Raw genomic sequence first — 27560 nt, 5'->3', positions numbered from 1 at the left:
CGTAATCACTACAACTACATAAACCATTTCGGGAATAATCGTTAATTGGATTATACTTTTTTAGCTTAATAACTTCTAAAAGGCTTAACCGATTTTGATCAGTAAACATGAGTTTCAAATATATTTACCAGTAGTATCTGATGGAACTAAGGTCAAGTATGATAACTGAAGCTATTACAGGAATTATTGAGCTTGAGAAACCGTTTTTCCCGTAGGAAATAGATTTGATCATACTTATGAAGCCTATAACTTAAAAATTCGAATTTTCCCGGATATGACGTATACACCGTTAGATTTGTCTAGAGTCCTTCTACAAAAGCTCAGTTATTGACGCAATTCGTAGGTTGAAATTTTGAGTAATTGTCGAAAAACCAAAATATTCAAAGTATAGTTTTTCAGTTTTTCGGCTATACTGAGCCGTGTGTATGTCTGATCCTGACGGCTTAGACACCATTTGAAAGCTTAACTTAACGCTATTGATTTGGTGTATTTGCGGTTCTCCTGCCTCTTCTTAATCCGAAGATATATACTCCCAAAAAATATGCCGTTTTGTACCTACCAAGTCCTCTAGCTGACTAATGGGTGGTCAAAAGTCACAAACTATACCGGTTCTAAATCGTCCCAGTCTCCCTCTTCAAACACAGAAAAAAAATTCAAATCGGTTTAACTTTCAAACACACATACATATCCACAAACCTTTTCCCTTTTTTAAATAAAAACTGAGTCATATTTCTGAGCTCGGTAACTTTAGAATGGTATAACAGATTTTCAAAATTAGACATGCGTTGGAAAGGTAATGATGAGTATTATTAGAAGCCGCAAAGGTCGGACTTAAATTTTTGATGTTTTTGGGAGTTTTGGGGACGAGAACGAAAAACAGACCCTAAATAGAAAGGGCCGTAAAATCCACACCCTTGAACCAAAATGGATGGTTGACATATGAATGGGTGAGTCTTTTCCTGAACTTTAAGATGGGACTTGGCCCATCTTTCAAATCAGTCAGATTTAGAAAATCGATTATTTCATTCATATGAGATTCTGACCAATAGAGAGCTACAGAAATCTAAATTAAATCGAGAGTTTTTGATAATTTCCCGTCGTCAAGTATATTACGTCAGATGCCCTTCGTTGCTACAAAAAAATACATTCAGTGACATTAGTGACAATTAATGTTTTAAAAACTATAAAAGTGATGACTTTCAACCGTGAAATATTTATAACAACTGTGTGTTTAATTGTAGTAATTTGTACTTACATAAATAAATTACAATAAAATTTTGGTTTTGAACAGTTTTATTCATGAAATAATCGCAACAAATTGCACTCGATCTCTAAAATTAATATAGAATTTTTGCCCTCGTGACACTTTGAAATAATTTCACTCGCCTTCGGTTCGTGAAATTAAAACTGTCAAAATGACACCCGGGAAAAATTCAATAATTTTAGAGCTCTTGTGTAATTACTACTGAAAATTTCGTGTATACATAGTGTCGCGTGTAGGGGGGTGTTGGTGTGCGCCACTGGCGAGAACTGCCGTTCTCTGGTAATTATTTTGATGATAACTCCAAAATACTCAATTTTCGTAAAAAATGATAAATAACCAGATTTTAGTTTTTTCATATTAAATATTTTACCATTTTTACTATTTCTGTAGGATAGAAACGTTACAGATAGAAACGTTTAAAGCTTAAATTTTGCTGCGAGAACAATGTAACCGGGGCCATTTAACCATTTATTTTTAAAAAAGTAAGGTGTTTATGAGATTAAGTTTAGCGTGGTTTAATATCCCTTGGAATTAGCTTTCAAATTGATTTTACTTGTATCTGATTTCATAAAAATTAATGGAGGTAATTAAAAAAAACAATAACATTTTTTTGAAAAAATTTTTAAATGATAAATTTTGAAAAATTTTTGTAGCATAAATTTTAATGCTATCGACTCGTTCGTTGCTCATTTGATAGATATTTCTAAGCACTTTGACAAATGTTAGCTAAGATTATGTTATAAAATGTATCATTTTTCCGTTATTTAAGCTTAACTACTTAGATTTGGGTACTCGCCGAAAAATAATTTCATTCAATTACCGATAACCCACTGTAAGTTAACACTAAAAGATTTTTCTAGTAAGGAGTTTATTTAGTTTTTTACTATCTTCAATTTTGGTAATAACAATTATTTTGCAAAAATTTATAGGTTTTGAGTTATTTGTGAAAAATCGGATAAAAACATGCATTTTTCTCATAAAAAATAAAAATATTTGATCTTTAATAACTCAAAAAGCTTTAATTTTTTTAAATAACTTTTACGTATTTAAGTTTTGATTTATTTTAATAGCTTTATGTAACACATTTTGCTTAGAATTTGTACCTCTATCGAATTATGAGGTTATTCGTAATAAAATAATTTTCACCCTCGAGAAGGGGTGGCATCCACCCCCAGGGTAAAAACGCAAGTTGGCACCATGTCACCTTTGTTCCTTGAGATATCCTCTAACCACTCACCAATTTTCATGCAAATCGATACTGGTTCAACGATATCGGAGGTAATAGATCATATCCACCTTCAGTAACTGCACTAATATTAAAACAAAATTAGTCTAGGCGCCAAATAGAGGTAGGTCACCGTGTCCTTTTCAATTCTGATTTACAAACTCAACGGTTTCTTATGGATTTTTGGCTGCTGATTACGAATTTGGGGGTGGATTTCGATACGAGTGGTCAAAAATTGTTATAAACAATTTAATTGTTTATAAATTGTTTATAAGCCTCTGGCTCATAAACTAAAGAGATAAAAAATAATGTTTCAAATAAAATTTGTTTGTTAATAAAAAACGAAGAAAAAACGTTTACTAAACTTAAATACAACAATCATAACTCAAGATATTGTAAAATTAGTGCACAATGCAAATTGCAAATTGCGAAATAAGTATTTTTTGAAGCTTTATCGATCGTTACTCGGCTTTTACGCATGCAAATGAGCCTTAAAAGGCCTCATTTTAAAGCTTCATTAATAGGCTTCCAAATACAGTTTGTTAAATTAGTTTATCTTCATTTGTTTTAAAGCTATACCCGTTTGAAGTTATAATTTTCTTAAAAAAAATGGTACATTAATTTGTTTCATTAATTAAGGGTTTCAAAGTAAATTTGAGCTCTAAACATTTATAGTTTAATTAACAATAATGATAGAATAACGCAAAAGCAATTATTTTATGTTAAGAAAATGTTCGTTAGTTGATTTTTGGTCAAGATATCGATATTTTAATGGCGCGCTATGAGGCGCAACATCGGCTCACAGTCAAGTATTTTTCGACGCTTTATTGATCGTAACTCGGCTTCTACGCATGCAAATGAGCCAATATGTGATATCGATATAAAAATGGATCGAGTTATTTTGCAGCCTCATCATTGTGTATAAAACGAGCATTTATGTTGTAACGGCTTACACACAATTGACGTGCCTTGATGATGCTGCAAAAGAACTATTTAGATCCACTTTATGTGGATACTATACAATATCCACTGGATATCTATATGATATAAATTATATCTATATCATATAGATAATTAGACTTTGAAGCCCCAGAAAGTTTTAGTTTTACTGCCTACAAGAACAGACTTAGTACCACCATGTAACTCTAAAAATGGCTCTAAGAACTTATGCAGGTGTAAAAAAGCTGAGATTCCCTGTATATCTCGATTCAGATGTATTAACCAAAAAGTTTGTAAAAATAGTATTAATAAGTAATATCAACTTATTTTAGTTTTATTTCTTAAATATTAGTTTTTAATGTTTTTTTTTTCAAAAGATTTTAATGATTTTATTTAGTACAAAAAATAGAAGACAAAGTAAATTTAATGAAAGGTGATGAGGTAAAGTATGATGTTTTAATTATAAGAATTATATGATCAAATTTTATTAGGATCTTCAAAAATGAAAAATGAAGATAACGTATATATACATATATACATAGAAATTATAATTTGCATCGAGAAGTTAGCGCGTGAACCTTTACGCGGTGAACCGATCTTGCGCCTCAGAGCGCACTATTAAAATATATATATATATATATATATATATATATATATATATATATATATATATATATATATATATATATATATATATATATATATATATATACATCCTACTATCAATTTGGCATCGATACATTATGCATTTACCATCGATTTGGCATCGTCTTGCAAAGTGGCATCTGTATATCGATGCCACTTTACACTACCTTAATAACTTTATTCCTGTACTTGCTACCAGAAGTCTAATCAGCTCGGTAGTTAGAGATTTGATTCCTTGATGTTACTTTAATATATCAGCTTTCCTTGTTTACCTCTTACTAAGTTATATAAGTTTATTCCATAAAATGTTTGAGTCCAAAATGATCGTACAGTGAAAATATTATATACATTTAGTTCAGTGTTTTACCGTTTTGTCGCTGCCGTTATATACATGAAAACGTATATCCCACTTTCATTATCAATCATTTTGGCATCAGAAATTTGGCATCACTGTTGAATACAATATTATTCACAACGAAAAATAGACAATTTGAGAATGTATATATTATTTTCATAAAGAAATCAGTCTGGCATCATGTTTTATTGTTTTCACCCAATTTTGAAAAAATGTGAAAACTTTGTATTATCCACGTCCGTCTGTCCGTCTGTCTGTAACCACAACTCCTCCGTCAATATACCAGCTAGAATGACAAATGAGGTATCAAATGAAAGCTGATAATCCAAGGATGGTACTAAAGGTGAGATATTTGACATTGGCGGTCTGTCCGTCGGTCTTTACGACCGCGAATATAACTCCTCCATCATTATACCAGGTAGAATGACAAATGAGGTGTCAAATGAAAGCATATAATCCAAGGATGGTACTAACGGTGAGATATTTGACCTAGGCTGTCTTTCCGTCGGTCCCTCCGACCGCAAATATAACTCCTCCGTCATTATACCAGGTAGAATGACAAATGAGGTGTCAAAAGAAAGCTTATAATACAAGGATGGTACTAAAGGTGAGATATTTGACTTAGGCGGTCTGTGACTCGGTCCCTCCGACCGCGAATATAACTTATCCGTCATTATACCAGGTAGAATGACAAATGAGGTGTCAAAAGAAAGCTTATAACACAAGGATGGTACTAAAGGTGAGATATTTAACTTAGGCGATCTGTGCGCCGGTCCCTCTGACCGCCAATATAACTCCTCCATCCTTATACCAGGTAGAATGACAAATGAGGTGTCAAATGAAAGCTTATATTCCAAGGATGGTAATAAAGGTGAGATATTTGACCTAGGCTGTCTTTCCGACGGTCCGTACGACCGGGAATATAACTCCTCCGTCATTATACCATGTAGAATGAGAAATGAGGTGTCAAATGAAGGCTGATATTCCAAGGATGGTACTAAAGGTGAGATATTTGACCTACATGGTCTGTCCGTCGGTCCGTCCGACCGCGAGTATAACTCCTCAATCATTATACCAGGTAGAATGATAAATGAGGTGTCAAATGAAAGCTTATAATCCAAGGATGGTACTAAAGGTGAGATATTTGGCCTAGGCAATCTTTCTGTCGGTCCGTACGACCGCGAATATAACTTCTCCGTCATTATACCAGGTAGAATGACAAATGAGGTGTCAAATGAAAGCTTATATTCCAAGGATGGTACTAAAGGTGAGATATTTGACCCAGGCTGTCTTTCCGTCGGTCCGTACGACCGGGCATATAACCACTCCGTCGTTATACCAGGTAGAATGACAAATGAGGTGTCAAATGAAAGCTGATAATCCAATGATAGTACTACAGGTGAGCGATTTGACCTAGGCTGTCTTTCCGCCGGTCCGTACGACCGCGACTATAACTTCTGCGTCTTTATACCAAGTAGAATGACAAATGAGGTGTCAAATGAAAGCTGATAATCCAATGATGGTACTACAGGTGAGCGATTTGACCTAAGCTGTCTTTCCGCCGGTCCGTACGACCGCGACTATAACTTCTGCGTCTTTATACCAAGTAGAATGATAAATAAGGTGTCAAATGAAAGCTTATAATCCAAGGATGGTACTAAAAGTGAGATATTTGGCCTAGACAATCTTTCTGTCGGTCCGTACGACCGCGAATATAACTTCTCCGTCATTATACCAGGTAGAATGACAAATAAGGTGTCAAATGTAAGCTGGTAATACAAGGATGGTACTAAAGGTGAGATATTTGACCTAGGCGGTCTGTCGGTGGGTCCGTCCGACCGCGAATGTAACTCCTCTATCATTATACCAGCTATAATAATAAATGAGGTGTCAAATGAAAGCTTATAATCCAAGGATGGTACTAAAGGTGAGATATTTGAGCTGGGTACTCTTTCTGTCGGTCCGTACGACCGCCAATATAACCCCTCCGCCATTATACCGGGTAGAATGACAAATGAGGTGTCAAATAAAAGCTTGTGGGTGAAAACCTAGGACTTACGAAGTCCAATTTAAAAATAGGGCATATCAGAGATATGCCTTAGACATCATAGAAGACAATGACACAGAAAAATCAAACAAGCAATATGTCAAAAGGGCCTTAGTTATGTATCTTCGGTCCTGTTGGTCCAATCGTGATGTATAGCACCTCAAATGATAGGATTTGACAAACAGAATACAATGAGAGAAAAATCAAATACAACCTCATGTCAAAAGGGCCTTAGTCGCGTATCTTCGGTCCTATAAGACCAATCGTGACGTACGGCATCTCAAATAATAGGACTTGACAAATAAAATACAATGACACAGAAAAATCAAATACAGCAACAAGTCAAAAGGGCCCTAGTTATGTATATCTAGTCCTATTGGTCCAATTGTGACGTACAGCAGCTCAAATGGTAGGGTTTAATGAACAGAATACAATGACACAGAAAAATCAAATACAGCAATATGTCAAAAGGGCCTTATTTACGTATCTTCGCTCCTATTGGTCCAATCGTGGCGTACAGCACCTAAAATAACTGGATTTGACTAATATAATGCAATGACGTATGAAAATCAATTACAGCATCATGTCAAAAGGGCCTTAGTCTTGTATCTACGGTTCTATTGGTTCAATCGTGACGTACAGCGTCTGAAATGATGGGATTTAACTGGCAGAATAAGATGGTGTAGACAAATGAAAATGACGGCATGTAATAACACTTTAAAATTGTAGAAATAAAATGGATTAACACACATGGTATGACATATTAGGTGAGAGTATTTAACAAATAGAATACGATTACATACGTCCAGTTTTTGACAAGCGACTTCTCTACATACGATAAACGCGAAAGGGCCCCAACGTTCACTGCTCGACATAGGCCTCCCGTTCACTGCATATACCCACTGCTTTCTGACGCTGTGACTTGAGAGGATAGAATTTAACGAATAGAACGACAAAGAAGACTAAACAAGGCAGCTCACGGGAAAAACACAACTGTCCGTTTTATACTCTACAGGGAAGCATCAAATATTCAACGTAAGAATATATTAGAGTATAACGGTATGATAAATCTTTTTCTTCTTTTTTTCATTTAGTGCATTCCGTACGTTTTTTAAACATAATCAGGAGAAGTTGTTGAATTTCTGAAGTCTATAAAAGAATTTCTTAACAAACCTTTTTTTAATTGTGTTATGGATTATTTTTAAGAATGTGTTTAAAAGGCAGTTCGCAGGCTTATTGTTCAATGGTCTTATCACTTTCAAGCGCCTGTCTTTTTTGTAGGACTATTAATTGTTACTTGTGATTTCAACCATTCTAGCGGGGCAATGCCTTTTCTATAACTGAAATGAATATTGTTATCCATTTAATTTTTTTCCTCAATTAATTGAATGCCTCCTACTGGTGTTTGGTCTAAGCTTACCGCTTTTCCCCATTTAAGCTAAACTGCTCGTCAAAAGTTAGGGATATAGAAAATTATGCTCATTTTCATAGCTAATTTTTTCGAGAACAGATTAACGGATTCCACTATTTTTTTTTAATATTTCAGATTTTTCTTTAGTATTTACACAGTTGTGCAAAGGTTTACACAAACTTCTTTTTTGTACTTATACCGAGTGGTAGGTATAAGTACAGAAAAGAAGTTTGAGTAAACCTCTTGATAGGTATTAGTTACGTATCTTCACTCCCATTGGTCCCAACGTGTCGTACGGCGGCTCAAATCATTGGAATCAACCAACAGAATACAATGACTAGGGAGCGGATTTATATGCGATCAATTTTGATGAAATATTCGCATATATATGCGGTAAAAAATTACGAAATATGCGCAAGATATGCACAAAAATTCAAAAAATGCGCATTTCGGGAAACCACAAATTTTCTGTCTTATTTAGTAATCTTATTTATTATTTTTCAAATAAAATCATTTTTTATATATGCAATTTATTCACAGTTTTTACAAAAACTGCTACCAATAGTTACCTATTTAAAATAAAACAACAATATCACTATAAATATATCTTCGATTATAATTCACTACAATGTGTTTTTCCAAATTCTTTACGAGGAAACATATTCTTTGATCAGACAAAATATTTTTATAACTTGAAAAACTCCTTTCAACATCGATAATTGGTGCGTATTTAAAATAACTTGTTAATTTCCGTTAGAAAATCGTAAAACTTTGGCTAAAGGTGTAAATTCTCTTAACAATAGAGGATTTAAAAAATCACCAGAATTATAGGTAGGTACCTACCCTAATAGCACAAGGACGTCCAATGGACGTCCTTCACGGACTTTAGGGACGTCCATTGGACGTCCGTTTTCGTCCGAGGAACGTCCTTTATACGTCCTATTTTGGTCCAAATGTCGCGCTACCGAACGTCCATTGGACGTCCATCTAATGTCCGAGGGGACATATATTGGATCTTAATCGGACGTAAATTGGACCTTAATCGGACGTCCTAGGGGACGTAAATTGGACCCTAATCGGACGTAAATTGGACCTTAATCGGACGTAAATTGAACCTTAATCGGACGTAAATTGGACCTTAATCGGACGTAAATTGAACCTTAATCGGACGTAAATTGGACTTTAATCGGACGTAAATTGGACCTTAATCGGACGTAAATGGGACCTTAATTGGACGTAAATTGGACCTTAATCGGAGTAAATTGGATCTTAATCGGACGTCTTAGGGGACGTGAATTGGACCTTAACAGGACGTCCAATTTTGGTCCAAATTCCACGTTGCCAAACGCCCAATGGAGGCCCACCTAACGTCCGAAGGGACGTTCGGTGGACGTCAATTGGGCCTTCATAGGACGTCCCAGTTTGGTCCAATGTATTGCTGCCGATCATCCATCTAACGTCCTGGGAGGACGTTCGGTGGACGTCTAGAGACGATATTTATACCTGTGGAGAATGTATTGTGGGAAATAAAAAATATATTTTTTAAGGAACTTATATTACATCTTATAATAATTTACAATTATTGGATATTAGATTATTTACATTAAATTATAATTACATTTCTCCAAGAAATTAACGCACCACCTTAAAAATGGGCCATTTTTGATGTCTCGAATTTCCTAAAGCCATTGTCCCATCTAAGTGATTTTTTTAATAATATTATAGCCTAGGCTATATGGGCTACCTCCATAAGCTTGTCATGCACGGGGAGCTATACTGTAATAATATTATATCACATCGCTGAGGGAACTCTACATTACATATACTTTTCGAATCAAAAGTTTTATTCTCTTAATATTATTACTTAAAAAATATATACTACATTCGTCTCGCTAAACTCGAAAAATAACTTATAAACCATAAAAATCTCCAAAAATATAAATGACATAAATGAGAATTGGCACAATTATTATTATGGTTTTAAGTTGATTTTTCGGATTTAACTACAATATTATGCAAAAAATTATGTTATATCGCAGATTTAAAATGGGTTTATCTCGAAAACAGTTATATTAAGTTTAGCGAGATGATTGTAGTACACTTTTTTTAAGTAAAAATATTAAGAGAATAAAAGTAGACTGGTACGCAGTCTGATTTTTGCATAAGAGTTTAATGAAATGGTAACAAATCAATTGGAAGTTCTGTCCGACAAAATACATGGAACGTTTTCGGTAGTCTGATGTTCCAAGTTTTTAACCTGTTCCACAATTAAAACTTCCCCGGTTCCAGTATTCCCGTACATCAAAGTTTGTCCGACTAGACACCGTGAAGCTATTAACAAATTTTCAGCTTGCTGTTAATCAACTTTTTTATTACGCGGGATCCAGGTCTATAAATGAATACAATAAATAAGTAGGTAGGTACATATTATACACTTATTTATACGAGTACAATTAATAGTAGAGCTGGTTTTTGGGATGTTACAAGCAGCATTTGCATTTCCACAGAGATACTTATGACAGAAATAATAAAATACCGAGACGGACTATTATTATAATAATTTACAATAGGACCCGACGGCCGACGCTATAGGGACAGGTAAAATTTATGACTGAACAATGCACCGAGCATCGATACAAGCAATATGTACCGGTCGAAGGTTATTTTTTATTGTGCCAAATGGACGTATATAGTACCTACCTTTAAAAATCGAATACACAAATTAAAAGATATTTAACAACCATAAAGATTTGTCAAACTCTATCACCGACTTCATGAAAACAAGTATTACTACATTCTTTGATGGTTTTTGCTGTAAATTTTAAAGGATTGACATGAAATTTGGCATACGCATAGCTAACATGCCAAAGAAAAAAAGTGATATTGTGCCAATGTGTGCTATTGCCCTGGGGTGAGTTTCACTCTTTCTCTGGGGTGAAAAACGTTCAAAATAAGTCCGGACTTCGATAAACTGATTAATATTAAGCAACCTTTATTCCATACTTACAAAGTATGTGTACTTACAAATTAGTATGTGAATTTGGGGGGTGAGTTTCACCCCGAGGAGGGGTGATATACAAAATATAGATAGATACACAAAAGATATACAAAAATGTTTCAAAACATCGAAAAAATGTGGTAAAATGCAAATATACATATCATATTATGATAAAATTGCGATTTTGGCGATTTGCCTTTTTGGATAGAATGATGATGATGTTGATTAGGATAAAACTGCGAAGAATTTTTTTATCGAAATATAGTAAAAAATATGAAAAATATACCAAAAAGCTTGAAAAAATATGTAAGTATGTAAGGAAAAACATAAATAATTAAATAAACTTTTGACAACACAACACAAAAGTTTGAAACACTCACTATTGGGATTGGTTGTCCTGGCTTGTGATTTTCTTCTTTGCAGATGACGCTCACGGATCGATGTCAATGTCCAACGGACGTCCGAGCACGGACGTCCAATGGACGTCCAAAGGACGTTCATATTTATTCAACACGTAAGTACGTCCAACGTCGGACGTCCGAAGGACGTTCATTTATAGTCCATCCGCATTAGGACTAAAACTGGACCTATTTTGGGCACACGTACGCTCAACTTCAAAAAGATGCTCTCAATATTCATCTGTAGTAAGGATACATTGATAAAAATTATATTTTTGCTTATTAGATTTAACCACCAAACTTCTATCATCTTGGTAACGGGAATAATAAAACATTATAAAGTCCACTTTACATCAACAATAATTGAACAAGAAATTGACGACAAGTTATTCAAGGTCAAATTTGGCTTATACAAAACACAATTCTACTTCCAATTTTGCCGTGAATAAACAGAAAATAAAGAAATTTGACAAAATAAAACATATCCAATTGTTCTATTTCATCAAATTCCTTCATTTTCTTTTACAAATCATACATTTTGTACTCGTCAAATTTGGCCTTGAATAACTTAGTCAATTTCTTGTTCAGTTTATTGTTGATGTAGAGTGGACATAACGAATAATTTACCGATCAGATTTTCACACTTTACATAAAAACAAAAACATGTATTAGATATTAAACTACATATACAGTTTTGAATTAAATATGATTTATAATCTTTTCCATTTAAACTATTTTATTAACATAATTAAGTTAATATTTTATTAAATAATTTTGCTGTTTAATCCCCTTATTGGTAGAATATGTCCAATATGGACGATTGGAAAAGGTCCGTATTTCGTCCGAGTACGGACGTCCAAAGGACGTTCATATTTATTCCACCCGAAGGACGTCCAACACCGGACGTCCGAAGGACGTACATATTTAGTCCACCCGAAGGACGTCCAACGCCGGACGTCCAAAGGACGTACATATTTAGTCCACCTGAAGGACGTCCAACGCCGGACGTCCAACGCCGGACGTCAAAAGGACGTACATATTTAGTACACCCGAAGTACGTCCAGCGTCGGACGTCCAAAGGACGTCCGTTTATGGTCCATGGACGTTAGGACCAAAAATTGACCTATTTTGGACGTCCAAAGGACGTCGTGTGCTATTAGGGTATTAAATATAACAAAAGTGTATAAAATTCGGATTTCCGGGTAAAACATCCTTCGTCATTTTAACATCCTACAATCATTTCATAACGGCGGCGTATTATCCTATAAGTACTTTGTGTAGAGATCGTTTATTTTCTAAGAAAAAATGAAAGGCGGTTAATGAGCTGTCTCTCTTGGTTCTCGAATTAATACAGACCACAGCCTGTGCGTGGAAATATTTTGTCGAATTAAAAAATTTAAATTTTGTTTTGGACTAATGAAATAAAACATTTTAGTAGTTCCAAAATGACACAAAATCTAGGCATCGGATAAAAAAGTTTATTTGAAGAAAGTGTATTTTTTTGTTCTTCTTAATGGCGGTACAGGCTCGTTTTTTTAATATTGTATTTAATTACAGAATAATTTTCAAATATTACCTAATATATTTTTCAAATTGGGCTCTGTACCGCTATTCTTTATTATATTACGGATACGTGTGCCAAATATCTTGAAAAAATATTCAAAATTACAGCCGCAATCTTGGAACGCGTTTTGGCTACCTGTTGATCGCTACTGTATCACCTTAAACAATTTTTTAAACAAATTCACAAAAATAATTTTTTCATTACGAACGATTTTTTAGATAAGTTGGGTTATTCTGAGCAAAAAAGGTATCTTGAGATTTTTCTCTAAAATTGATTTTTGTCGAGTTATATGGCCATTTTCGCATTTTTCAGGTTTTAAATCGCGTATAACTCGACAACAATCAATTTTAGAGAAAATTGACAAGAGACCTTTTTTGTTCAGAATGTCCAAAATTATCTAAAAAAAAATTGTTCAAAGTGAAAAAATTATTTTTGTGGATTTGTTTAAAAAATTGTTTAAACAATTTTTCGACCACGGCACCTTGTGAATATGTTATAAGGACCTCTTTTTGAGTAAGTTTGTGCAAAAAAATCGAATCGGAATAATTTCACTAACAGGGGCGACGATAAATCCGGGACTATAGCGCTAATTATTAATAATTAAAAATAACAGCTTTGTAATAAAATAATGACAAAAATCTCTTAAGGACCTTGAAGCAAGAGTTTGAAACTTGATCTGCTCACTTTTTAATTTCATAATAATAACTTTTAATCGAGTTATTAAGACTTAAAAATGGCCATTTTCGCATTTTTCAAATTTTTAATCGCATATAACTCGACAACAATCAATTTTAAACAAAAATGGCAAGACACCTTTTTTGCCCAGAATGACACAAGTTATCTAAAAAAAATTGTTCGAAATGAAAAAATTGTTTTTGTGAATTTGTTTCAAAAAAATTTTTTAAACAATTTTTCGACCAATGCACCGCCCGGCACCCTTTGGATATGTTATAAGGACCTCTTTTTGAGTAAGTTTGTGCAAAAAAATCGAATCGGAATAATTTCGCTAGCGGGGGCGACGATACTGCCCGGTCTACTTTTGATGCTGATGGTGATAGAATAGATACTTTTTATATAACAAAAATAAAACTTTTTTTAAACTCTTTAAAAAATTTGTGGCGGGTTTTCCCCGAAAAGTGCGTTATTTTTTGGACATTTTACGTTGAACTAGTCGATTTGGAATTTGACGAATAAGAACCAACTTTTGATTAGCTCCAACTCTGTTTTTATTGTGTGTCCAGACTTCATACATACATCATTTTTTTTACTGTTTTATAAGCTTCATATTTGCTAGGAATAGTTTTTCGATCAAATACTTACTTTTTGATTTATTTGCGAAAAACCATCTAAAAACAAAAGTTACAAGGAATTTAATTAGTTTATCCACTTACGGACTTATTTGGACCTATATTTTTTCACACTCGAGAAGGGGGTTGTACTCATCCCCAGAAAAAAAGCACACACTGGCACTCTGATGTTCATTTCGCGAAATATCGCAGGGTTCGTATTTAAAATTTTTAATTTACTCCTCACCCCTTTCCGTGGGGGTTCGTTTTTGGTATCATTCGATAGATTTTTGAAAAATATTGAACACGCATTTTTTAGTTTTTCGATCTGACGTTCATTTCGCGAAATATTCGCTTTTTTGTGAAACTTTGTGACTCGCCCATCATTTCTTCAGATTTGGGAACACTTAATAATCGGAGGGGGCCAAGTCAGGAGAGTAAGCCGCATGAGAAAGTAATTAGAACCCCAACTCGAATTTTTGCTACTGTCACAACGCTCTTGTGAGTCGATGTATTGTCTTAGGTCTTGAGAACACTTTTTTCTTCTGCTTATGGAGTCGTTTTTCATTCATCACATACCGGAACTCACCACATAAATTTTGAAGACCCTGACATCAAAACTGTATTAAATTATATGTGATCTAAGTAAGTTAATGAAAAGTCAGAATATATAGAGTAGAACACTTATAAAAAAAATTGTAACAAGCAATTGGACATCGTAAGTTCTAATTTTTCACAAAAAGTGACCGGAAGTTGAACCGGCAGTCGATATTTGAACCCTTCGTGTAACTTTTTGTCAGCTGATATGACGGATGAATTTTGTTCACCTACAGATATGGACGAACAGACAGGCATGAAACCGGAAGTATGTATTTGTTCTGGTCTTTCTTAGTCGTGTTGACCAATAGTTTGTACTATTTCGACGAATTTAAAACAGTACTTTCGGTTGCAACTCTGGAACAGGCAGTCCGAGGTCAAACTTCTCACATGTAATATCATATTTTGGTTATAGGCTTTCATTTGACACCTTATTTGTCATTCTTTCTGTCCTACTAATAGACGAGTTGTGTTTATTGACGGACAGACATGGATAATTCTAGGTTTTCACATTTAATGATAAAAACAATAATTATACAATTCAGTTAACCTGACTATATCATTGTGATAATGACTTCTTATCTAAAAGTGACAACGGCAATAATTGCCGTTGTAATAATTATTATTCCATTCACTCACGATAAAATATCGCAAAACCTCCAGATTTTAAAGAACCGCTTGGATTGACATAAAATTTGGCACACACGTAGCTAAAATGCCAAAGAAAAAAGTGAGATTATGCCGATATGTTCTCTTGTCCTGGATGTGACTTTCACCCCTTCTTGGAGGTGAAAAAACATACGTGCAAAATAAGTCCGGAAGTGGATAAACTGACTAATTCTAATTCTAAGCAAATTTTGTTCTATAAAAGTTTTAGGTCAATACTTTTCGAGGTATGTGCGAGTGAATATGTTTATTTTTCATAGAAAAACACGTTTTGGACGGATTTTCGCAAATAACTCAAAAAGTAAGTATGTACATATTTTATCGAAGAAAATATTCCTAGCAATAATATAGCTTATGAAAAAGAGGTGTCAGTATAAGGTCTGTAGACCCAGTAGAAGCAGGGTTGCAGCTAATGAAAAATAGGTTCTTATTCGTCAAATACCAAATCGAATATTTCAACGTAAAATAACCAAAAAAATAAAGCACTTTTCGGGAAACACTCATCATAACTCTTTTAAAGTGTTTAAAAAAAAATTTTTTTTGGTGTTTTTAAAACAGTTTCTAGCGTGAAAAGTAAGCAAGTTACGCTGAAAATAAAATCGTTCCCTTTTTTTTGGCAAAAGAAAGTCATGAAAATTAATTGTTACCGCTTCACACGTTACTTTAGATAAATGTATTGTTTATACAGGGTGTCTCCGAAAATAGTGCGTTCCTTTAAGGTGTGGATATAATACACAATTTAGAACAAAAAGGTGTTGTAACATTTTTTCCTAAAGTTAACCGTTTCAACAAAAATTACGTTGTTCTCCATAAGAGTAAATTTTTATTTTCATAAATTTATATGACCTGGCAACATGGCGTAGAAGAACCTGTGACTGTGAAATTTAATCTAATGGGACCCCTTGTTTATTTACTAATTGAGTATCAATTTGCATATCAAAATGTATTTTCGTTTTTTGGTCAAACGGCTGAATTTAGAATAAAATGTTATAAGACTTTTTTGCTCTACATTGTGCTTTCTATCTATACCTTTAAGGAACGCACTATTTTCGGGGAAACCCTGTATATGATCTGTAAGTTGCATTGGTTCAAAATGCTTATTTTTGAAAGGGGTTTTGTTGAAAGGCCTCGAACGAATCACTAGTCACGAGTATGTATATGCAAATTTTGAACAGCCATATCTTAACCAATTTTTGTCTTCCAGAAAATCAAAAAATTCCAAATATTTAAAAAAGCAACACCTACATTTTTTACTCTTTAAGATATTTGGTATCACTAATAATTTTTAAGTTATTTTGACAAAAGTCTTTTTTTCAAAATTAAAGATTTAAAAAAATTTACTTTAAAATCAAATTTTTCCACAAATAAGCACTTTGAACTGATGAAACTTACAAACACAAACAATACATAAAGTTACTTGTAAAGTGGTAACGATTAATTCCATTTGGGCTGTTAATTAGAGGGAGTTTTTAGAATATTTTTAACCAAAAAAAAAAGGAACAACTGTATTTTGAGCGTAACCTGCTTACTCTTGCTGCTGGAAACTTAAAAAAAAATAAAAATAAACGTTTTCTTAAACACTTTAAGAAAGTTGTAATAAGTTTTCCCAGAAAAGTGTTTCATTTTTTTTATTTCACGTTAAAATATTCGATTTGGAATTTGAGATATAAGAGCTTATTTTTCACTATAGTCTGTTTTTAAACAAGAGGGGTCATTCAAATTTCCCGCGCCGTACACCTTGTTTGTAATTGGTACAACCTCAGGCAATTTTACTCATATCAAATTTTGACACTATTAGCATTTCATAGGTTAGTTTATTTATTTTATCAGCAATTTTTGTATTTTCTGCGTTCTTCCTTTTATTTTTAGATTTTTAGTCAAGATTACCGTCAAAGGCCGATATGATCAACCAAAAAAGAAGATTTATCTGATGATATTTCTAGTGACTTTCTTGGGTGTGAATCTGCCATTTAGTTTACCTACTCCTCTTGGTTTTAAAACAAAGCTTAGCAATAACTCTGCTTCTACTGGGTCTACAGACCTGACACATATACCATTTTTTCACTTTTTTATAAGCTATATTTACTATTTGCTAATTTTTTTTCCATAAAGTACCTACTTTTTGAGTTATTTGCGAAAAACCGTATAAAAACGTTTTTTTTTTTTTGTTGAAAAATGAACATATTCACTCGCAAATATCTCTAAAAGTATTGACTTAGTGAAAAACGCTATAAAATAGAAGTTGCTTAGAATTAGTCAGTTTATCCAATTCCGGACTTATTTGAACGTATTTGTTTTCATACCCTATAACCGACGAAACTCACCTCCAGATCAAAAGCTCATATCGGCACAATATCACTTTTTTTCTTTAACATATTAGCTATAGGTACGTGTCCCAAATTTTATGTCAAACCAAGCGTTTCTTCAAAATTCTGACCAAAAACCCTAAGTAAATTAAACGAAAATATAAAATGAATTTTTCAAACAAATATTTTAAGTCGGTATGAGAAATTTTAATTTAACAGATGAAATCAAATAAACACAATTCAACTCGTAAAATATTTAGACCCTTGCTTGGTAATCCAGCTGAACAGGTAAAGAACCTACCTTTTATGTAGTTTATAATCTGAGAGGATGGAATATTTTACCAAAATATTCCATCCTCTAAGTTTACAATAGACCTTTTCTACCTGTCCTCAAAAGATCGGTATTTTTAACTCGTGGCAACGTCGAAAAGCGGCAAAATGATGGGAAATACACATTTTTATGTGGTGGAAGTCAAAATGGTTATGAAGTGTAAAAATTTTTGTATATAATTTAAATTTTTAAAATTAAAATTTTAGAAAACTGAGAACGATACAGGGCGTTAAAAAATGCGCTCAACAAACATACACGAATTAAAATTCGAAAATGATAGTATTTCTTGGTGATGCCAAATGACTGCAACATGAAAAGATGACATAATGATAGCGGGATGTATATATATATATATATATATATCTTGGTCAAAAATAAACTTACAAACATTTTCGTAACCTCAAAATATTACTTTTGAGTTTTTCTATCATTATTATTAATTAAAGTATAAATGTTTATAGCTTAAATTTGCTTGAAACCCTTATAAACAAATTAATGTACAATTTTTTTAAGAAAATTATTATTTCAAATGGGTATAACTTTAAAACAAATAAAGATCAAGTAATTTAACCAACTCTGTTTGGAAGCCTATTAATTAAGCTTTAAAATAAGACCTTCTAAGGCTCATTTTCATGCGCAAAAGCAGAGTTACGATCGATAAAGTTTCGAAAAATACTTATTTTGCAATTTGAAATTGGCATTGTGCAGTAATTTTACAATATTTTGAGTTCTAATTGTTGGATTTAAGTTAGTCAACGTTTTTTTCTTCGTTTCGTATTAACGAACAAATTTTGTTTGAAACATTCGTTTTTATCTCTGTTAGTTTATGAGCCAGAGCCTTATATACAATTTATAAACAATTAAATTGTTTATAACAATTTTTTGACTACACGGATCGAAATCCACCCTCGAAATTCGTAATCAGCATCCAAAAATTTATAAGTACCCGTTGAGTTTGTCCATCAGAATTGAAAAGGACACGGTGACCTTTATTTGGCGCCTAGACTAAATTATTCATTATTCTGAAAACGCTGGATTATGTATGTTGCTTTTTCTAGCACAACCTCACAGCTAGATGCCATATTACTATGTCCATACGGGCTTAAGCATTTATTTGTACAGACGAATTTTATTGCAGATTGACATGGTGGAATGTCTTCTTAATAACCAATACATTTTTTGTACCTTATGCAGAGATCTCAATTGATGTTTACGTGGGTCTTCCAGCGTAGCCTTGCGTCTAGCTAGACTGATACCCGAGACTTATGACCCGAGGAATATGTCTTTCATTTTTATTTCTAAAGTTGCTATGGACGGACTTAGTTTCGTTTATTTTAATTCGGCACAGTTTAGTCAATTCACTAATTTGAGTACTTAATGGAAGTTTGTAGATTTCTAGCTAGTCCAGGGCGCATCTGTTTTGAGATGGACGTTGAGAGGTGACTCAATTTTTTTTGCAGAAATTGCTTGAAAATAAATCAAATAATAATATTTGACCAGAGAAGGTTCCCATTGTTTTCATTCTGGTGGGATATGTTATATGCCATTAGAGTGAAAACTTAGTCTTTTTTTAATAATATTTGAGTTATCCTCCCTCTCAAAAATGTCCGGAACATTGTTTAATAATCAAAATGTAAAAAAATGAAGGAAAAATTCGATGTTTTTTTTCGTTTTTTGATTATAAATTTAAAAGTATTCATTTTCGAGAAAAGTTGTACTGACATAAAAGTTGTGTAATTAAATTTTATATAATATAGAATTGGTTAAAAATTTAAAAAATAGTCATCCTAGTTGCAAAATAGCGATAATTGCGAAAAAACCATACAAAAACAAGTATTCGCATTTTACGTTTTTCAATCATTTATGCTATACTTAGGAACTTCATATTTCAATCGGAAAAACTTCATGATACTTACAGTTAAGCAATACTGTAAATTTCATTAAGACAGGTTCAATAGATTTTGCAAAATAAATTTTGCAATCCAGCCTTCGCAAGAAAAAATTCATTTTTTCAAAATGTTACAGGACTGAAAATAAAGCAGATAGCAAGTTGAAATTTTTTTTTGCTTATAGAAGTGTACTGTACCTATCATTTTCAATTTGTAAAATTAAAATCGATTAATTACCACGGCGTCAGGAAATTTTTTAAATAAACATTCATTTTTGGTGCTACGCGCAGGACAGCGGTGTTCGATTCTCACAAGTTGATTTCCACCAAAATTTCTTCCAATCTTTATCTAATATATTATTTTCTTGCTCTATATTTTGTTGTATTTTAATATTTTAATTCCACAAAAATCAAACAAAATTTATTATTGTTTGTGAAATATTGTTTAAACAATTGCATATGTTTAAAAATAATCAACTTTTATTCTCCAAGTTAAAATATATGAACAAAGAAAGTTTTTGCTAATAAAAGTGTTAATTCAAATGACAAAGTATGTGTTTTTATTTTGCAATAAACAAATTTATTTATTTATATCGAAATGTAATAAAAATTAAAATGTATCAATCATTATCAAAGGTCATTGGAATGCCCAATCAGAGCAAACTATCCGCTGTCCTGCACGTAGCACCAATAATTAATGTTTATTTAAAAAAGTTCCTGACGCCGTGGTGTTAATTGATTTTAATTTTGCAAAATTGCAAATGAAAGGTACAGTACACTTCTATAAGCAAAAAAAATTTCAACTTGCTATCTGCTTTATTTTCACTCCTGTAACATTTTGGAGAAATGAATTTTTTTTGCGAAAGCTGGATTGCAAAATTTATTTTGCAAAATCTGTTAAACCGATCTTAATGAAATTTACGGTGTTGTTTTACTGTATCATAAAGTTTTTCTGGATGAAATATGAAGGTCCTAAGTATAGCATAAATGGTTCAAGAACGTAAAATGCGAATACTTGTTTTTGTATGGTTTTTTCGCAATTCTTGCTATTTTGCAACAAGGGTGACTACTTTTTAAATTTTTAACCAATTCAATATTGTAGGAAATTTAATTACGCCACTTTTATGTCAGTAAAACTTTTCTCGAAAATAAATACTTTTAAAGTTATAATCAAAAAACTAAGAAAAAAATCGAATTTTTCCTAAATTTTTTGATATTTTGATTATTTAAACAATGTTCCGGATCTTTTTGAGAGGGAGGATAACTCAAATATTATTATTTGATTTATTTCCAAGCAATTCCTGCAAAAAAATTTGAGTCACCTCTCAACGTCCTAATGTACTAATATTTTTACAGATGCGGCCTGGTCTAAGCTGCTTCTTCGTGATCTTTGTCTGCGGCCAAGAGGGCAGTATCGTCTGCGAAGATGCGTGACATTCGGGAATATCACTGGTATAAAGCAAATATAGGACTAGGCCTAACACACTGCCCTGCGGAACTCCTATATTTACTGATTTAATGTTATAACGATTATTATTGATTTTATTTATATCTCAAAATTCCTCATCCTAAATTTTCAGATATTATGTAATTAGATATGCCAAGTTTTTCTATAACGTCTAAATGGAACTGCCGAAGTATTACCCTGCATATACACAATAGTTTTTATGGTTACAGTTAGCTGATACTATTTATTTATAGCAATTCGATGAACCATTGAAGACCGACTTTCAAATGTGGCACGACAACTGTGAAATTTACATTCCCGGTGTAACCCAAGAAGAAATCAATAGAGTTAGACAAGGACACTTTGATACAAACAACCAAGCTATTAAGGTAAGTAAACCAATTGCTGAACGTAGAATTTAAGAGGTCACATCAGCGCGTCATTAATATTAATTCGAGTGATAGTAGCCGCACCGTGTTTCGAAAGTTCTGCGAACCTTTGGCAACAGTGTTTCGGTATTATCTGACACTATCAAAGACGAAGGCACAATAATGTGATAATATTAATACCCATAGGCGCGCTAAATGTAGCTGAATCAGTCAGTTAAGTTCGATTTCTTGTTATAGACGATCGATTTTAGTAGTTCCAATGTGACACAAAATCTAGGCATGGGATAAAAAAGTTTATTTGAAAAAAGTATTTTTTTTCTTCTTAATGGCGTTACAGACTCTTTTTTAAAGACTTAATGGCGTTACAGACTTTAAAACGGAAAGAAGAAATAAGAAAGGTAGACCACGACAAACATGGGATAGAACACTAGGCAAAATAATCGAGAAAAGGGGAATAACGTGGATAGAAGCAAGGACGCTGGCTAGAAATAAGAAGGAATGGGTCAAATTTGTACATAATATAAATGTATAGCAGTTGTTAGTTAAATTTAAGATTAAGTTGTTTTTGTTTTGTATTATAATGTAACATAATGTAATGCATTGTCACCTTACACCACTATGTGGTAAAAAGGCTTTTTGAAAATAATATATGTATATTATATATTCGTCGGTATACTGCGAAAACCAGATAAATGACAAATTTTAAAATATTGAGTTAAGTATACCAAAGTTCGTAGCTTTTTATGCTCTACATACAGGTAAAACCAAAATAAATGATACGACTTACCATTCAGCAGATAATTTGTGTAATAAACAAATAAGTTACACCTAACCAACTTTTCATTTTCAAATAAAACAATATATCGCTACTTACTTCCATAAAATCAAAGTTCTGTTGCATGTAAAACCAACTAAGCGCACATCTATATTTGACGGATAACAATATATTTCTACTGCTGTATATTTACCATATTCAGTAAAAAGGTGATAAGTGTCTTTAATACAGTGTGATTATTTTGATTTACAGGTAAAACCAGGTAAGTGATTCCATCTGGATCTTAAATTTAGGTTTAATCAGCTAGGTCTCTTAACTTTTTCAAACTAATGATAGAATATTATTTCTGATATATGCATCTTTCACTAGCATATCGAATATCAAACACAACTGGTCCGCTTAATTCAAAATAAAGCACTAAACTTTAAAAACGTTTTTTCTAGATTTCGGTATTTCGACATTTACCTGGTTTTCTTAGTATACCGACGTTTATACAGGGTAAAACAAAAATACAAGTCATAAATAAAATCACATATTCTGGGACCAAAAATAGTTTGATTGAACCTAACTTACCTTAGTACAAATGTGCACCTAAAAAAGTTACAGCCCTTTGAATTTATAATTTATAAAGTTACAGCCCTTTGAAATATTAATAGGGAGAAAAAGTTTTAAAAATACTGTGTTTAACTAATGGTACAGCAATAATAGTTTAATTGGAACGTACACAAATATTTGGGGGGTTTAAAGGCACAAACTCCCCATAAAATTTTTATGTACACACACACACACACACACACACACACACACACACACACACACACACGCACGCACGCACCCACAAACACGCACGCACGCACCCACAAACACGCACGCACGCACCCACAAACACGCACGCACCCACACCCACACACACACACACCCACACACACACACACACACACACACACACACACACACACACACACACACACACACACACACACACACACACACACACACACACACACACACACACACACACACACACACACACACACACACACACACACACACACACACACACACACACACACACACACACACACACACACACACACACACACACACACACACACACACACACACACACACACACACACACACACACACACACACACACACACACACACACACACACACACACACACACACACACACACACACACACACACACACACACACACACACACACACACACACACACACACACACACACACACACACACACACACACACACACACACACACACACACACACACACACACACACACACACACACACACACACACACACACACACACACACACACACACACACACACACACACACACACACACACACACACACACACACACACACACACACACACACACACACACACACACACACACACACACACACACACACACACACACACACACACACACACACACACACACACACACACACACACACACACACACACACACACACACACACACACACACACACACACACACACACACACACACACACACACACACACACACACACACACACACACACACACACACACACACACACACACACACACACACACACACACACACACACACACACACACACACACACACACACACACACACACACACACACACACACACACACACACACACACACACACACACACACACACACACACACACACACACACACACACACACACACACACACACACACACACACACACACACACACACACACACACACACACACACACACACACACACACACACACACACACACACACACACACACACACACACACACACACACACACACACACACACACACACACACACACACACACACACACACACACACACACACACACACACACACACACACACACACACACACACACACACACACACACACACACACACACACACACACACACACACACACACACACACACACACACACACACACACACACACACACACACACACACACACACACACACACACACACACACACACACACACACACACACACACACACACACACACACACACACACACACACACACACACACACACACACACACACACACACACACACACACACACACACACACACACACACACACACACACACACACACACACACACACACACACACACACACACACACACACACACACACACACACACACACACACACACACACACACACACACACACACACACACACACACACACACACACACACACACACACACACACACACACACACACACACACACACACACACACACACACACACACACACACACACACACACACACACACACACACACACACACACACACACACACACACACACACACACACACACACACACACACACACACACACACACACACACACACACACACACAGGAATAACTTCTACTGCTGTATATTTACCATATTCAGTAAAAAGGTGATAAGTGTCTTTAATACAGTGTGATTATTTTGATTTACAGGTAAAACCAGGTAAGTGATTCCATCTGGATCTTAAATTTAGGTTTAATCAGCTAGGTCTCTTAACTTTTTCAAACTAATGATAGAATATTATTTCTGATATATGCATCTTTCACTAGCATATCGAATATCAAACACAACTGGTCCGCTTAATTCAAAATAAAGCACTAAACTTTAAAAACGTTTTTTCTAGATTTCGGTATTTCGACATTTACCTGGTTTTCTTAGTATACCGACGTTTATACAGGGTAAAACAAAAATACAAGTCATAAATAAAATCACATATTCTGGGACCAAAAATAGTTTGATTGAACCTAACTTACCTTAGTACAAATGTGCACCTAAAAAAGTTACAGCCCTTTGAATTTACAAAATAAAAATCGATTTTTTCCAATATATCAAAAACTGTTTGAGGTTTCTTATTAAAAACGGACAGGTGACATTCTTATGATAGGAACATCTTAAAAAAATTATAGTGAAAATTGTGCACCCCATAAAAATTATATGGGGGTTTTATTCCCTTAAACCCCCCAAACTTTTGTGTACGTTCCAATTAAATTATCGTTGTGGCACAAGTAGTTAAACACAATGTTTTTAAAACTGTTTTGCCTCTTAGTACTTTTTCGAAAGTTAGTTTTTTTTTTGAGATATTTTGAATATTTTGTCAAATCCACCACATGTTTGTGTACTGTTAAGTACGATTATCGAGACCTAGTAATAATATGAAAATTTACTTATAAATTACAGTTTGAGGTATATTTTGAACCATATTAAAAAAGAAGCCACATCTCGATAAAAGGTGCCCTATCTGAAAAATATTAATAGGGAAAAAAAGTTTTAAAAATACTGTGTTTAACTAATGGTACAGCAATAATAGTTTAATTGGAACGTACACAAATATTTGGGGGGTTTAAAGGCACAAACTCCCCATAAAATTTTTATGTAAACATATTAAAAAAGAAGCCGCATCTCGATTAAAACTGGTTTATCCAAAAAATACTAAGAGGCAAAAAAAGTTTTAAAAACATTGTATTTAACTAATAGTACCACAATAATAATTTAATTGGAACGTACATAAAAGTTTGGGGGGGGGGTTTAAGGGAACAAAACCCCCATAAAATTTTTATGGGCTGCACAAATTTCACTATAATTTCTTTTTAGGATGCTCCTGCCATAAGAATGCCACACGTACATTTTCACTAAAAAATCTCTATTAGATTTCGATATATCGGAAAAAAATTATTTTCATTTTGTAACTTCAAAGGGCTGTAACTGTTTTTGTGTGCATATTTGTACTAAGGTAAGTTAGGTTCAATCGAACTATTTTTGGTTCCAGAATATGTGATTTAATTTATGACCTGTATTTTTGTTTTACCCTGTATAATATTATATAATATACATATATTATTTTCAAAAAGCCTTTTTACCACATAGTGGTGTAAGGTGACAATGCATTACATTATGTTATATTATAATACAAAACAAAAACAACTTAATCTTAAATTTAACTAATAACTGCTATACATTTATATTATGTACAAATTTGACCCATTCCTTCTTATTTCTAGCCAGCGCCATTGCTTCTATCCACGTTGTTCCCCTTTCCTCGATTATTTTGCGTAGTGTTCTATCCCATGTTTGTCGTGGTCTACCTTTCTTTTTTCTCCTTTACGTTTTTACCTGCCAAATTTCTTTCACCGGTTTTGTCTGATCCATTCTCTGAAAATAGTCCAGAAAGCCACTGCGCATCCGCTAGGAAAAATATTCTAATTCGGATTTTTTGCACAATCTTACTCAAAAAGGACTGCTTTTAATAAATTTGCATGTTGCCAGGACCAAAAGGTGGTCAAAAATTTTTTAAACCTTTTTGTTTTGTTTTTTCCTAAAATTATTTTTTTGTCATGGAAAAAGTTTGTTTTAGGTTTTTTGGATCATTCCAAACAGAAAAGGTCTTTAGTGACTTTTCTCTAAAAACTATAGTTTTTGACATATAAGCGATTAAAAATTGAAAAATTGCGAAATCGGCCATTTTTAACCCTTAAAAACTATGTGAAAAACTGAAAATTTTAATGTTGCCAAGGTAGGTAGATATTCGCTAAACATCGATTGATGAAATCCCGAAGAGTTTTTTGCAGTAGAATATTCAAAACTCCTTTGTTTTTTAATTGCTAATCAAGCGTGCGCGACACTATTTTCCACCGACAGTATGGTGCAAATGAAAGGAATAAATTCGTTATTTCGTAAACCGGCGACTCTAAGGAAAAATCCCAAAACAGGTCGATTTTTATTTTTAAGTTATGATATTATAGCATATATGGTATACTAGTGACGTTATCCGTCTGGGCGTGATGACGTAATCGATAATTTTTTTAAATGAGAATAGGGGTCGTGTGGTAGCTCATTTGAAAGGTTTTTCAATTCTCTATTCATTAATGTAAACATTTACATACTTACTTATACAGGGTGTCCTTCTACTTCTGAT

The 27560-nt window shown here is 33.7% G+C and overlaps 2 protein-coding genes across 4 annotated transcripts in view; one reads left to right on the top strand and one right to left on the bottom strand.

Annotated features, from left to right (window-relative positions):
• Nucleotides 1-27560, bottom strand: part of LOC114339168 (dynein axonemal heavy chain 1-like) — a 1269803-nt gene that overhangs the window by 485940 nt on the left and 756303 nt on the right. The gene's annotated exons all lie outside the window — the stretch shown is intronic.
• Nucleotides 1-27560, top strand: part of LOC114336479 (uncharacterized) — a 101838-nt gene that overhangs the window by 4796 nt on the left and 69482 nt on the right. Inside the window, exon 2 of the mRNA XM_028286853.2 lies at nucleotides 21622-21756. Coding sequence (XP_028142654.1) covers nucleotides 21622-21756 — 135 coding nt within the window. The remainder of the gene's footprint in view (nucleotides 1-21621; nucleotides 21757-27560) is intronic.

Source organism: Diabrotica virgifera, chromosome 9 (genome assembly GCF_917563875.1).
Source record: "Diabrotica virgifera virgifera chromosome 9, PGI_DIABVI_V3a".
Taxonomy (NCBI): domain Eukaryota; kingdom Metazoa; phylum Arthropoda; class Insecta; order Coleoptera; family Chrysomelidae; genus Diabrotica; species Diabrotica virgifera.
This window is presented reverse-complemented; position numbering and strand designations above follow the sequence as displayed.